This window comes from Channa argus, chromosome 10 (genome assembly GCF_033026475.1).
Source record: "Channa argus isolate prfri chromosome 10, Channa argus male v1.0, whole genome shotgun sequence".
In the NCBI taxonomy this organism is placed as follows: Eukaryota; Metazoa; Chordata; class Actinopteri; order Anabantiformes; family Channidae; genus Channa; species Channa argus.
In genome coordinates, this window is record NC_090206.1 from 26,672,025 (window position 1) to 26,684,667 (window position 12,643).

At 40.9% G+C, this 12,643-nt stretch overlaps 1 protein-coding gene across 4 annotated transcripts in view; it reads left to right on the plus strand.

Annotated features, from left to right (window-relative positions):
* mgat4b (alpha-1,3-mannosyl-glycoprotein 4-beta-N-acetylglucosaminyltransferase B) overlaps positions 1-12,643 on the plus strand; it is an 88,370-nt gene that overhangs the window by 57,935 nt on the left and 17,792 nt on the right. For all 4 annotated transcript variants that reach the window (XR_010915378.1, XM_067518612.1, XM_067518611.1 and 1 more), the window contains exons 7-8: positions 4,664-4,739; positions 8,981-9,095. Coding sequence is in view for 3 of the 4 variants with exons in the window: in XM_067518612.1 (XP_067374713.1) it covers positions 4,664-4,739; positions 8,981-9,095 (191 nt within the window). In the remaining variant the exon portion in view is untranslated. The remainder of the gene's footprint in view (positions 1-4,663; positions 4,740-8,980; positions 9,096-12,643) is intronic.

Consider the following 12,643-nt stretch of genomic DNA (forward strand, 5'->3'; position numbering starts at 1 on the left):
TTTATATTTACTGTTTGTTTACCTTCCGTCTTTAGCCAAGACGGGCAGCAACACAATACACTAGTTCCCAACATACAATAACAAAAACTTTCAAACATCAAGTACATAACTTTAAAACAAGTAAACCAGCAGTTGATAATTAGACTCAAATCATAAAACCATAACCATAGCTTTGTTTTCAACTGATTCCACGAAGAAGGTGCAGCAAAGCTGAAAGCTTTCTTTTCTGTTTGGTTCTAACTCTCGGGACAAACGACAAAAACACTGAGACCTGAGACCACGAACTCCTGAACTCTTCTGTACTGAGGGAGTAGACCTACAATGGCCTAGTAGATCAAAATATGCCAGTGGTTCAATCTGTGTGGAGACAGATCATCCAACTCCTTCATACAACAGACAATGACGTGTGAGAACGTTTGAACTTTTTAGTCAAAAAACAGTATCCAGCACATGTAGGCTCTGGGATATAGGACGTATTTACATCACCATAGTCTAACACAGACAGAAATGTAGCAGCAACTAGTCTCTTTTTAGCTTTAAAAGAAAGACCAGACTTAATTTTAAAATAAAAACTTTGTTTGATTTTTTACTTTTTCCGAGCTTCATACATTTAAATTCCAAGGTATTTATATTTAAAAACACATCCAATCTTTGTTTCCTCCAAAGTGATATTAGAAGGCACATTCTCTGATTTTGATTTTGTGATTGTGATTTTTGTGAAGTTTTAAATCATAAACCTTTTTTCTGAACAGAGTTAAAAGCCTGTTGTAGTTGAGAAAGTCCCTGGTCTGCTGTTGTTCCAATGCAGTATATAACAGCGTCATCAGCATAGAAATGAATTGTTGCCTTCGACACTGTCTGTTGATGTTGCTGCTGTAAATAATGAACAAAAGTGGACCTAGAACTGATCAATAACAATAATAATAATATACTGAGAAAACATGACTAAACAAAACAAACCAAGAAAGTGACATAAAATGAATACTGACATTTGCAAAATCAACAAAGATAGAGGCATGAAGAGAAGACACATAATAATACACTTAATTTTGTAGCTGTTTTGAGATCAGTTTGATAAAATCACCACAAAGAGGCAAAACAACAACCAAAAAGAGACAAAGAATGACCAAAATTCATACATTTACATTTGTTGTAATATAATTTGTTGTAATATAATTTTAGAATTGATATTAAATGTTTTTAAATGTATCTTCATTTATGTTTTGTCTTTGTTTAGTTTTGGTTTTGCAGTAAAATAGTTGTCGTGGGTGTGAACACGTCCTTTACAGACTGTGGATTGTGAAGTGATTTAGAGGTTGTAGTGACCTGACAGTCACACAGAGTTCTACTCCTGCTGCCTAATGTTTCTTTGATGTAAACAGCTGTTGGGTGGAGAAGCAGCTGATTTCTCCACCTTAAACCGTTGTGAGGAGAAAGTGTTTGTGAGACAAAGCTGCTGCTGTGTGAATTTTACTATTTGCTGTGAAAAAAAATCCCCTGGATTTTCTCCTGGATTGTGTTTACACTTCAGAAGGTTTGTATAGTTGTTCACTGACTTTGGTAAAAAGGAAAAGCTTTAAGCTGTATGAGTGTTTAGCACCGTTTTCTCTTTTAAGGGACAAAGAAATGAAAGAAACCATTAAGAGGGGGCTTGTCTGCAGGGCTCAAGTAGTCAGACCTCATGTGTTCATCACATGCTACATAAAGCTCTGAAAAAAGCTTTTTCTGCTTCTTCCTTTGGGGTCAAAGGTCATGATGGAGGTTTAGCTACCATGTCTCACCGAAGGCTAAGTCGCTTCTTTTTATGTCACAGGGAATTTAGTTTGACGATTTGGTGATTGCGTGTGTTTTTTACTTGGTAGGCAAATGGTCCGGGATTTTTCAAGCTGGTCCTAACAGAAATATTTATGGATGGAAAACAGGCTGTTGTTCGTTAAAAGGTTTCCTGCTTTCCACTCTTCGAACTGCATGTTTACACTATAGTTGTGTTCGGGTAGAAAAAACCTTAAATGACCAACAGCCTATTCAATAAGAAAGTTTCTATTTAGACCAGGTTCAAACATCTTAAACGTTTCCTTCAGACCAGTCGAATGAATTTTCCTTCAGAAAATGACAAGTGTGTGTTTAAGGACGGGGTTGAGACTTTTTAAAAACTGAAACTATTTGCATTTTATTCCTGCCACTAATGCTCTAAAGTCACTTCCTTCATGTTTGCATCACGTCTTTGAGCTGCTGGATGCCAGAAATTCCTCTCAGGATTATTAGAGTATCTACAGTGGTGTTCAAAGGTTTGTGAACCTTTTCTGCATAAATGTGTCAAAGTATCCACCTGTGAGCTGAAGCTCAACAGAAAGTGGATCGTGCAGCAATACGACAACACCAAACACACAAGTGGTTCCACCAACAAACAACTAAAATGGATGTTGTGGAGCAGCTGAGTCAAAGTCCTGACTTTAATCCTGTAGAAATACTGTGGGAGGAGCTGAAGCTGCTCTGAATGGGCTAAAATCCTGCAAGCTGATGTGTAAGACTGATAAACAAATACAGGAAATGTTTTTGTTGAGGTCACAGCTACAGAAGGTTCACAATCTTTTGCCAGATGTAGATATTTACCATTCAATCATTTTCAACACTAAACACATGACAAAAAGTGTATTTTGTGACACAACTATTAGCCTCTAACGCACAAAACAAACCTGACTGAGATGAGCTGTTAGAAATTAGAGGCTAAACAATATGGAAGAAATATAAAATATAGAAAACTGATGATGCAACAGTTGCTGTCTCATAACATTTCATTTTTTTCTCTTATTGCATTGAAAATCAAATAAGAACAGTTGATTTACAGATGCATGAATCATTTACTGAACTACCTCAAAGATCAGAGGTTCCCGGTTTTTTCAGTTCTGCAGCTTCTGTCTGCTGCTGCTCTAAATATCGAACTGTGTGTGCGTTTGCTGTGTTGTCGAGCTGCTCTGCGTCTGTACACACTCTGATTCAATTCACAGCTGATTGCTTTGTGCTGTTTCAGGGACCAACTGAAATTTATGAACTGCCGGCGTTTTTCCATCACTCAGGCTGAAGGTATCGATGGAAACCTGTGGTGTTAAAACTTTAAGCCTGAAGAGCTTTATGTGAGACAAACCAATGGGATGTTTTTTATGCAAAAGTTTGCACACCCCTTAATAAATTCATTCAAAATTAACTTTAATATGTTTCTAAGGAAGCTGCTTGTTATCAACTATCCAACATGACTTTGTGAAGGTAGTGGCTGTGTTTAAATTCATACATGAACATTATACATTGTTTTCCAGGAGGATCCAGGAGCCTCCTGCTGCCTTCAGAACAACCAAACACCAAAAGCTGCCAGGTCAACTTTATCTAAATCCAACTCGCATGTGTCAGCCACAAAGTTGCACAACCGCTCAAGGCAGATGGCTGCACATCTTTATAGTATTGATGTTATTCTGTAAAGTGCCTTGAGTGGACTTTGTTGTGAATTGCTGCTATATTAATACAGTTGAATTGCATTTCTCAAACAAATAAAAGCCAATGTTTTTTTTTAAGACTCGTGCAAGAGTAAAGAAAGCAAACACTACGCTTAAGCAACTTCTTTATTTCTGACTCAATTTGTTTGAAAAAAATCATGGTTTTCAGTAATTTGGAGTAATTTTAAAAAAAATCTTCACAAGTCACATTTAAATTGCAGAAGCAACATGTCACCCAGCAACTACACAACAACAGTTTGGCCAACAAGTCGCCTCAGATGGATTTTTTTTTCTATTGCAAACCGTAGCTCACCTTTGCTTTCATTCTGACTCAGAATAAATGTGGGAAATGATTTGAATGAATCATGTTTATTCTGAGCAACACTTGTCCCACTATCGGCTGTTTAAGGTGGTTTTTCATTTTTTGCCAAACCTCTACTCGGAGGCGGTTAAACACAGCAGGTTAAAGAAACCTTCAAGTGGTTGCTCTAATTTAAGGGTTTGGTAGAAAAAACTGAATGAACAGTGTGAGAATTACAACATCATTATTCAGAGGCTCAGGTGTGTTTTTCACTCATTCACAGGGTTGGAGTTGTACAGTGAGTGAATGAGAGACAAACTTGCAGCTTTGGATGAAAGAATGATAGTGTGATTAGTAAAATATGGAAAAAGAAGAAGCTGTGGCAGAAGATTTCACAGCTGCTGACTGAAGTGATAGAAGTTGTGGAGGAGACGCTGCTGAAGGACAAAATGACTCCTGATCATTAATTGATGCTGCAGCTCTGTGATTGGCTGAACAGCTGCAGATGTTCTTACTGTAATCAGGGTTTAGTCTGTCATTACTGGTTACATGGGAGGATCAACACACATACAGCCTTCACAGCATGTGTGTGTGGCTGTCTATACATTTACTCTACGTGTGTGTGTGTTTTCTCATGGCTCATTGAATCTTTTGTCCCTGACGGCATTTTTCTGATTATCCACTGAACAGCCTGTTATTATAGCTCACTGTGTGTGTGTGTGTGTGTGTGTGTGTGTGTGTGTAGTTGACAAAGTGCACACAGTGACATTGTGGAGACGACTTCCTTTTGAGGACAAAAAGCAAGTGTTTTGGGGGAAAACATGTTGGAAACAATTAAATAACATAGTTTCTCTGTCCTCTTCCTCTTCCTCAGGTGGAGGACAAAGCAGAACCTGGACTACTGTTTCCTGATGATGTATGCTCAGTCCAAGGGAACGTACTATGTCCAGGTGGGACAGAAAATCATGTTATCTTTAAATGAACTGACCTGTAAACCTTGTTTGTTTCTTCTGGTCTTTCCATTTGAGTCTCTTATACCTTAAGTAGACCAGTAAGGACATTAGTGGAGACATCAGATCATTTCATTGGGTTTCAAAAAGTAAAAGAGCTGAGTATCAGTGTAGCAGTGGTAAGAGATGCTGTGCTTTTAAAAACAGACTCTGATGGTATCAAGAGACACAAATGACAAGAACAGAGAGGCAACATGCAACTACAAAGAACCCACACGCAGAGACCCCCCCCCCCAATGACCCCAAAACACACAAATGACCACCCAGAGGCACCCAGAGAGACACATTTTGCTGATGGCAAATCCACAACAAAGAGACAACAAGTAGCTTCAAAGAGACACAACGTGCCCAAAGAGACACATTATGACCTCAAACTAAAAAAGAAATTGTGGAAAAATCTAAATGACGATAAAAAAGCCAAAGTGACTTGAAACAGATACAAACGAAGCTGCTGCATCGTTTGTAGTTGGTCTATACAAGAGGAGATTGTCTCAGTGTGTGTGACAGTTGTCACCACGAATGGAATAACTCAACAAGGTGGTGATGGTACAAATTACACACAGTGACACCAGAAGCCTCAGGACACGGCCGCATGTGGGAGCCAGCTGATGTCACTGTACCGAGTTAATAAAGCAGGACGGCCATTAAAAGAAATGCACCTCTGACGTTTTTGTGCTGGTGTGTGGAGCTGATGAAACTGTTGCACTGTGGGTGGACTGACTGAGCCTCTGTGGCTTTGTCACACAGTCTTTATCCCCGTTAAGGTGGAAATTAAGAATAAGCAAATGGAAGAAAAGTGCACCTGGTGTGTTGTACTTTCTGGAAAAGAGCCCAGACACAACATATTTATTAATGGCTGATTGTCTTTGGAAAGGAAAAACGTGTCTCAGGCACTGACAGATTTTCTTTGTACATGTAAAGATCAAGCATCCTGAATAAAATGTCCGTCAAGTCCAGCCTTAGCTGTGAACCATAGGTTCCTACTGAACCTACAAAGACTTAAACTGAACGCAGGTGTGTCCAGCACATACTTCACCCTGCTTTACTAAACGTGGGGCTTCATCTTTCCATCGTCTGTTTGAAGAAGGCTGATTTCTAAAATTGAGGTAGGGGATTAGGGAAACCTGGTCTCCCCAGGTAGATTTCTGTTGGAAAACGCTGATTTCTTTGTCATGTGGACGTGTAACCATGTTTATAGTCGGCTTTCTCCAAATGAGCATGTGTGTAACATAAGGCTGCAGACAGAAACATTATTCAAAGGAGAGATCATGAAGTCATTTTTAAAACAAAGTCTGCCTAAAGCCTGACAGAAATGTTAATCAGCACTTTCCCCTGTGGATGTTTTTAAATTCACACAGTTTGTGCTGTGGATCAGCCGTGTTCTCTCTGTCTTCTCCTGTGCTGTCACTCTGCAGCAGCATGAACACAGATACGAAAAAAGAAAGAAAAGTCAGGAAGCAGCGTTTTCTGTCATTATCTGTGAGCCAGGCTTCCAGAATATGTCAGAGGTGGAGGACAGACCCTGGTTAATCTGCAGCTGCATGAATATGTGGATTTCCAGTGAGCAGGTTTCTTAAGAGCATGTAAACACTGTTCCCTGATTAGGGGACAAAGTGTCCTGGTTCTGCACTCGTTCCTCTTCAGGGTCCGTGTGAGTGAAGCTCCTCTTAGAGCTCCATCACACTGGACGTGGTTCAGTTTCGCAGTAATGTTTTCGTGCCTTTAAGCTGCAGCTTTGAAATGCTGACATTTCCACATTTTTCACGTTGTCGCCTCATTGAAAAATGAGACCTTTTCCTAATAGTCAGCAAATGATGTAATCATACATACATGTAAATAATCATCATAGTAATATTACTAGTAATCATAATAATAATGTCACTTCATAAAATAATTAATATGAATAAAAGCAACGAATATCACAAAGCACTAGCACCAACCCAGGGCAGCCGCAGTGAGTTTAATGGGTATTAGCAGGTGTCATTACTCCCAGTAGGTGCATATCATTGACTGTCCTCCCACCAGAGCTGAGCTGCAGACCCTGACCACTTGGCACCTTCCTGGAGACCAGTTCCATCTGCATCAGTTTTCCAGTGTTCCCACATTTGCTTACGGTTGTACAGTTCCACCTCATTTTTCTTTAACTTGCATCTGGGGTCATCAGACAGCAGCAGGGTCCAAATGTGTGTAAATCTGAAAAAAGATCTGTAAAATCTGTAAAAGTTAATGCATAGTGAGATGATCAACTCACAAACATGCTCGTGGCTCCAACCAGGTCGAGGCGAGTTCTGCTCACATAAAGTAACATGAAGCCCAAACCTCAGTACTGTAAATCTACAAATACTACCCCACATACAAGTACCCTATAGAAGTAGTTAGAGTTGCAATAATACTTACTTGGAGTCAGGAACTAAGTATAGATCCTGTATCATAGCTTAGGTTCTTATAGAGGAAACATCTGAGGTTTGTAACAGGAAGATGAATAAACACAGGATGAATTTTGGTGCTAAAAACAAAAAAGTGACTTTGATTTCCCAAAATGAGGGTCTTCTCTGTGTGAGTGAGCAGCATGCTCGCTGCTTCCTGACAGACACTGTGGCCAGTGATTTTCACAGCTGGGACTTTAAGTGATTTGTGATGAGGAGTGGGTTTTTCCTCACAGTGGGATCTTCTGCGATCTATGTCTTTGTCCTTGAACTTGGCCAGAGCGGAACCGGGTTCATTTTCTGGCTGTTTTCCAGTGATGGAGCAATCTCGGTGTCATCATCTCTGCTGGCGGTGGCAGAGCTTCGGCTGCTCCCACACCGAGCGTTTTGACAGAATAACAGAGCCAGACGAATTGTTTTGACACCTAAACTCATTCTGAACTTTGCAGACTTTTCTCACTGTGCAGTCACTGGAGGGGAGGAGGTGGAGGAGGTAATTACTCCATGTCGACTCCCCTGGGACGCAAGAGGAGGGTGAATACGTCTGTTACGAGTCTGTCTTCAATGGCTCAATAACCACAGCATCTTCTGCAGGTTTGTGAGCTGCCATTAGCTCAGAAATACTGAGGCCCAGGAAATGTCCACCTTTGATAAAGCAATTTCTATCCAAAAACTCATCTTGTAAACGTGATCCGTCTTTGTCACCGAGCAGAACGATCCTCCAGAATATAAAAAAACGAAATAACTCAATAATCAAAGACTTATCGCCTCTGCAGGAGCTGCAGCTGTGACAAAATGCAACAGTGCATAAAAAGTAGCAGCAGCAAAAAAGTTTACCCATCAGTCTGAAAGGGATCGTACACAGTTAGTGCATGTAGACATAAACAGGGAGAAAGTTGGAGCTCAAACTACCACCTAGTGTTCGTAGTGGTAGAGCAAATCTCTCTGCAGCTGGACTCTGGACTTTGTGACTCCATCTCCCCAAACACTGATGTTCCACGAGGCGGTTTTCTGAGCCCCCTTCTGGACTCTGTTGTTACGCACAACTGAGTTGGTTTTTATGCATCAAACTCCACAGTCAAGTCTGTAAGACAAAGGTGTTAGGCCTCATCAGACACAACAGCGAGGCAGCAGCAGGAATGAGGCTCAGCAGCTGGTATCATGGGCGTGTGGATAATGACCTACTGTGAACACCAGACCACCAAGGAGCCACATGACAACCACTGGGCTGCTAAGGAGCATGTGTCAAACTTCTCAGCCTCCACATCTCCAATAGTCTCTTCTTCATGTCCTGCTTTAGATTCTACTTGGAATCTGATACATTTAGTATTTAGTAACTAATGTTTTATCTCTGCTTAGAACAGTGCTGTATGACTAAAGTTATTACAATAATTATAATAATAACATAGACTGTACGACTAAACATTGTTACAAGAAACTGAAGCCTTGTATACAGGGCATCATTCCCCAGAGCCTGGTTTGGCTTTTAGATGAAACCACATTACATTTAGTCATTCAGACACCTTTACCCAAAGTAAATTACAAGTGAGGTACAGGGCTGGTCTCCAAAAGATTCTGAGGAGAAAACATTAAAGCAAAGTGCTATGAGGAGAAATGTTTTTCATTAGATGCAAGGTTACTTCATTTTTTTGATTATTGTCATGTCAGTTTTCCTCCTGTCTCTTGGAGGGTTGGCTGCTATTCGAGAGACAAGTAAGAACACAGCAGATAATTCTGTCATTGTCTGTCTTGCAGTTAGAGGACGACATAGTCGCTCGTCCCAACTACTTCACCACCATGAAGAACTTTGCGTTGCAGCAGCCGTCGGAGGAGTGGATGATCCTGGAGTTTTCTCAGCTCGGCTTCATCGGTGAGTCACTGCTGCAGCGCCATCAGCATTTACCACCATGATAACAACAACAACAGTAATAATGATCCTCATTATCATAATGAGCCGAGAGGCCGAGCGGCTCCAGACAGCTGCATCCCATCATGGAGGATCACTGTTACACTGCCGCTTAGGAAACCGTGAATAAGCTTGTTGATTTATTTGGTGATTGTCTCTCTGCACTGAAACATGCTGGTAAAGTGGACAGAAATCTTGAAGCACAGGTTCACTGCTCGTTTGTCTCCACTATCTGAGGGGCCACAAAATTCAAATTTAATTTTACGTGTTGTCATGAGGTTCAGTTGAGCATTTTCTTCAGGTGTGAGATATGTCGGTAACAGGTCAAACCTTATTCAACTCCAAAGACATTTGTGAGCCGACTGTGATGCCAAATTAAATCCAGGGCATTAATTAAAGCGACGGCCTGTGTCAGCTGGTTTCTGGGGGTTTCTGTCAGGACTCACCACTGACCATGTGGAACGAAGACTGTGCTCGTCTAGAACAGCAGGCTGATCTGAAGTCAGGGTCCAGTGTTTCAGGCATTTACAGAGAGAGACAGAAATGAGACAGTTCTCAGGTTGATAATCATTAAAGTGTTTATATTCTTTTTCACACACACAAAAGTACACGGTATCATTTTCATCCCATGAGGCTTTGCAGCTCTACTTTCCTCTAATAGGTCCCTGAGTGCTCAGCCCGTCACTACTGAAGTCAGGAACAAACGTATCAAACGCACCTCATCGTCCCTCCAGAGGCTTAAAAAGCTCAACAACAAGCAAAGCTGCTTCTCGGGTCCAACAGTCAAAACTCAGACCACTGTCCCTGAATCTTAGATGCTACGATGAATTTTTATGTACTTTATTTTATCAATTTGCGATATGCAATTCTGAATTATGTAAAAATAAAAATGATTTTCCTGCTACAGAGGAGCTTAAGAGCCATACGTTGCTAATCCTGAGATGCTGGTCTAACGTCAAATGATAACATGAATGTTTTGCTGGTTTCGGGCTGCTGATACAAAGCACCTGTAAAGCCTGAGTGACGAATGTAGAAAAGGCAGAAAAATACTGGCACAAGTCTGTGCTCGGTGGGACGGAACTAATTAGCGACCAACTTTACCTGAGTTTTTAAAGAGGGGAATTAAAATGAATGGAATTAAGTTCACATTGAAGTTGTCAGGTTTCATCATATAAAACAGCTTTCAAACCGAGTGTTTTCCAGTGAATTGGGATCACGAGCCTGTGCAGTTTCAGCTGACAGTGACTTGCTCTCCGCTCACGGCGTCACTTCCTCCATCAAAAGAAATTAAACATTTTAAGTGTGAATTATTGATTTCACTAACTGCAGTGGAGAAAACAATCAATTATGTCATTATGTGCGTTCTAATCTCCCTGCTGCTGAAGCCCTCAGGGACGGCCGCTGCTCACAAAAGAAACCAGAGCGATTTATTATTATTAGAGGCTTAACTGAGGCGTCGCATTTTTGTAATCCCTTAAATTCAGTTTTTAAAGATTAAATGTGGAGCAGAACATGTTAAACGTGGGCAAGATGAGCAGTAGAGAAGTGAAGGACGAAAGACGTGTGACGCTGACGAAACGGTTGCATTTTGGTTCGTCTGACAGTGACGATAATGGAGGAGTGTGTGTCGCTCTCTGCCTTCATCACAGACTCTTTGTTCTCTTTTAACAAAAGAAACAGCGTCCGACAGCAGGAGGTGACGAAGAGATTCCATCATCGTCCAGCTCCGCTGTAGCAGTACACATCAACTAAATGTGCTGATAATAATAAAATAATAATGTAGGTGAATGTGGAAACAATGCTTCACTTTCACTGTGTGATTACAAAACATTTTGAATCAAGACAAACTTGCAGAAGCACAGTGGCACAGAAACAATTGAGAACCTGCCTAAGAAACATGGCATTTTTAGGACCTCATCATAACCACAGTAATTTGGGGACAGATGTTGGTAATTCATACCCATACGTCTGTTCTGCAGACATTTGGAACACAAAACAGATACAAAGAGACAAAGTAGCTGTTAAACAAGTACTCGCATGACCAAAGAAATTAAACTGATCATGCACTAAAGCTTCTCTAGAGACTTGTCCAAAAGAGCAATAGCAGCAGGAACAAAACTGTCAATGTAGCGTTTGGTGTTGGACCTCGGGGAGTCTTCACTACAGACTGAGCTGGCTGTCCCTGAAACTGTCTGGTATGTAATGACTGTAGACTCAGACTCCGATCCCCAATTAACTGATTAGACCATTTGTTAACCTGATTCAGTGTCTTTCTTTCAAGAGCAGCTTTCCAAACCAAGACACAAGTGAAAAGGTTAAAACAGATTCAATAAAAGCACAATCAAAAAAGTAACTGTGCTCCACAGACAGAGGAGACGCTGGTGTCCTTTCCTGCATCCTCCTCCCTTGCACATCTTCGGTAGTTTGTCTCTGTGTACTTATACACCAAGTATACACCAAAAAAACCCAACTCAATTTGTTATTTAACTGCTAGAGCTGTTGCACTATCGTGAATATGAAGCTTCTTACACTGAGCAACGTTCTACTTCCTATCATCTGACGTCACGGGTTCATGAGCTAAATTACTAGCTGGGACAAAGACCATTTCACACAACGTAACGTTACTTTCAGTTGGAGATCTTTGGTGTTGAGTGAAACACTGAATACCCATAAGTGTCTGGGGGTTTGTTCCTATGTTGGAGGGCTCAGGGAAAATACGCCACAGACTGTCATAGTTAAGTCTCCTAAAACCTGAAATGATCCATACTTTACCTGTAACAGTTTATGCTGTTTAGGGTCACACTGGGTCTCCAGTCTGTCTCAGGACCAGGGTCTTTAAAAAGTGGGTTCTAACAAGTGAACAGGAGCAATAACGTCATCACACAGAACATGGAGACTCTTCTCCCCCCTCATCCACATTCACGTCCTCTGTGTCCATACTGCAGCACCTGTTACGATCCGCAGTGTGCAGACGATTATAGACGTGAACAAAACATGTTGGTATGTTTATTTTCTGCAACATCCCAAAGCCAGTGGAAAAATCATTTTGTGAGCCAACGTGATGCAAAAGATTTTCCAGTAAAAAAGCAAACACTGTGAAATTAATATTAAAACAAAGCCGGGGGTTAATGTGATAATGTTGGATTATAAAAATACTCAGTAACAAGCATCATCATAGTCTGCCAGGCCTCAAAACTAGCGTTGTCCCAGTGCTGAAACCAGACACTGGGCCTGATCCTGCCTTTGTCTTCTTGTACTCGTACCCAAAAAAACTTCTGAGATACCGCGTCCGACACCACGTTAACCTCTGCAGGTAGGTGGAGGTGGAAAGATCATTGATGAGGACAAAAGTAAAGCTGAATTCAAACTCTGCTGTGCTAAATAAAGTCTGAAGATCCAGTTACTAAGAGTCATACTCAGGTTTCTCAAGATTATTTTAAAAATCTTAAATATTTGTGTCTGACATCAACTAGAACGTTACCTGAAGTTATTTTACCTTCGTATTCCCGTGG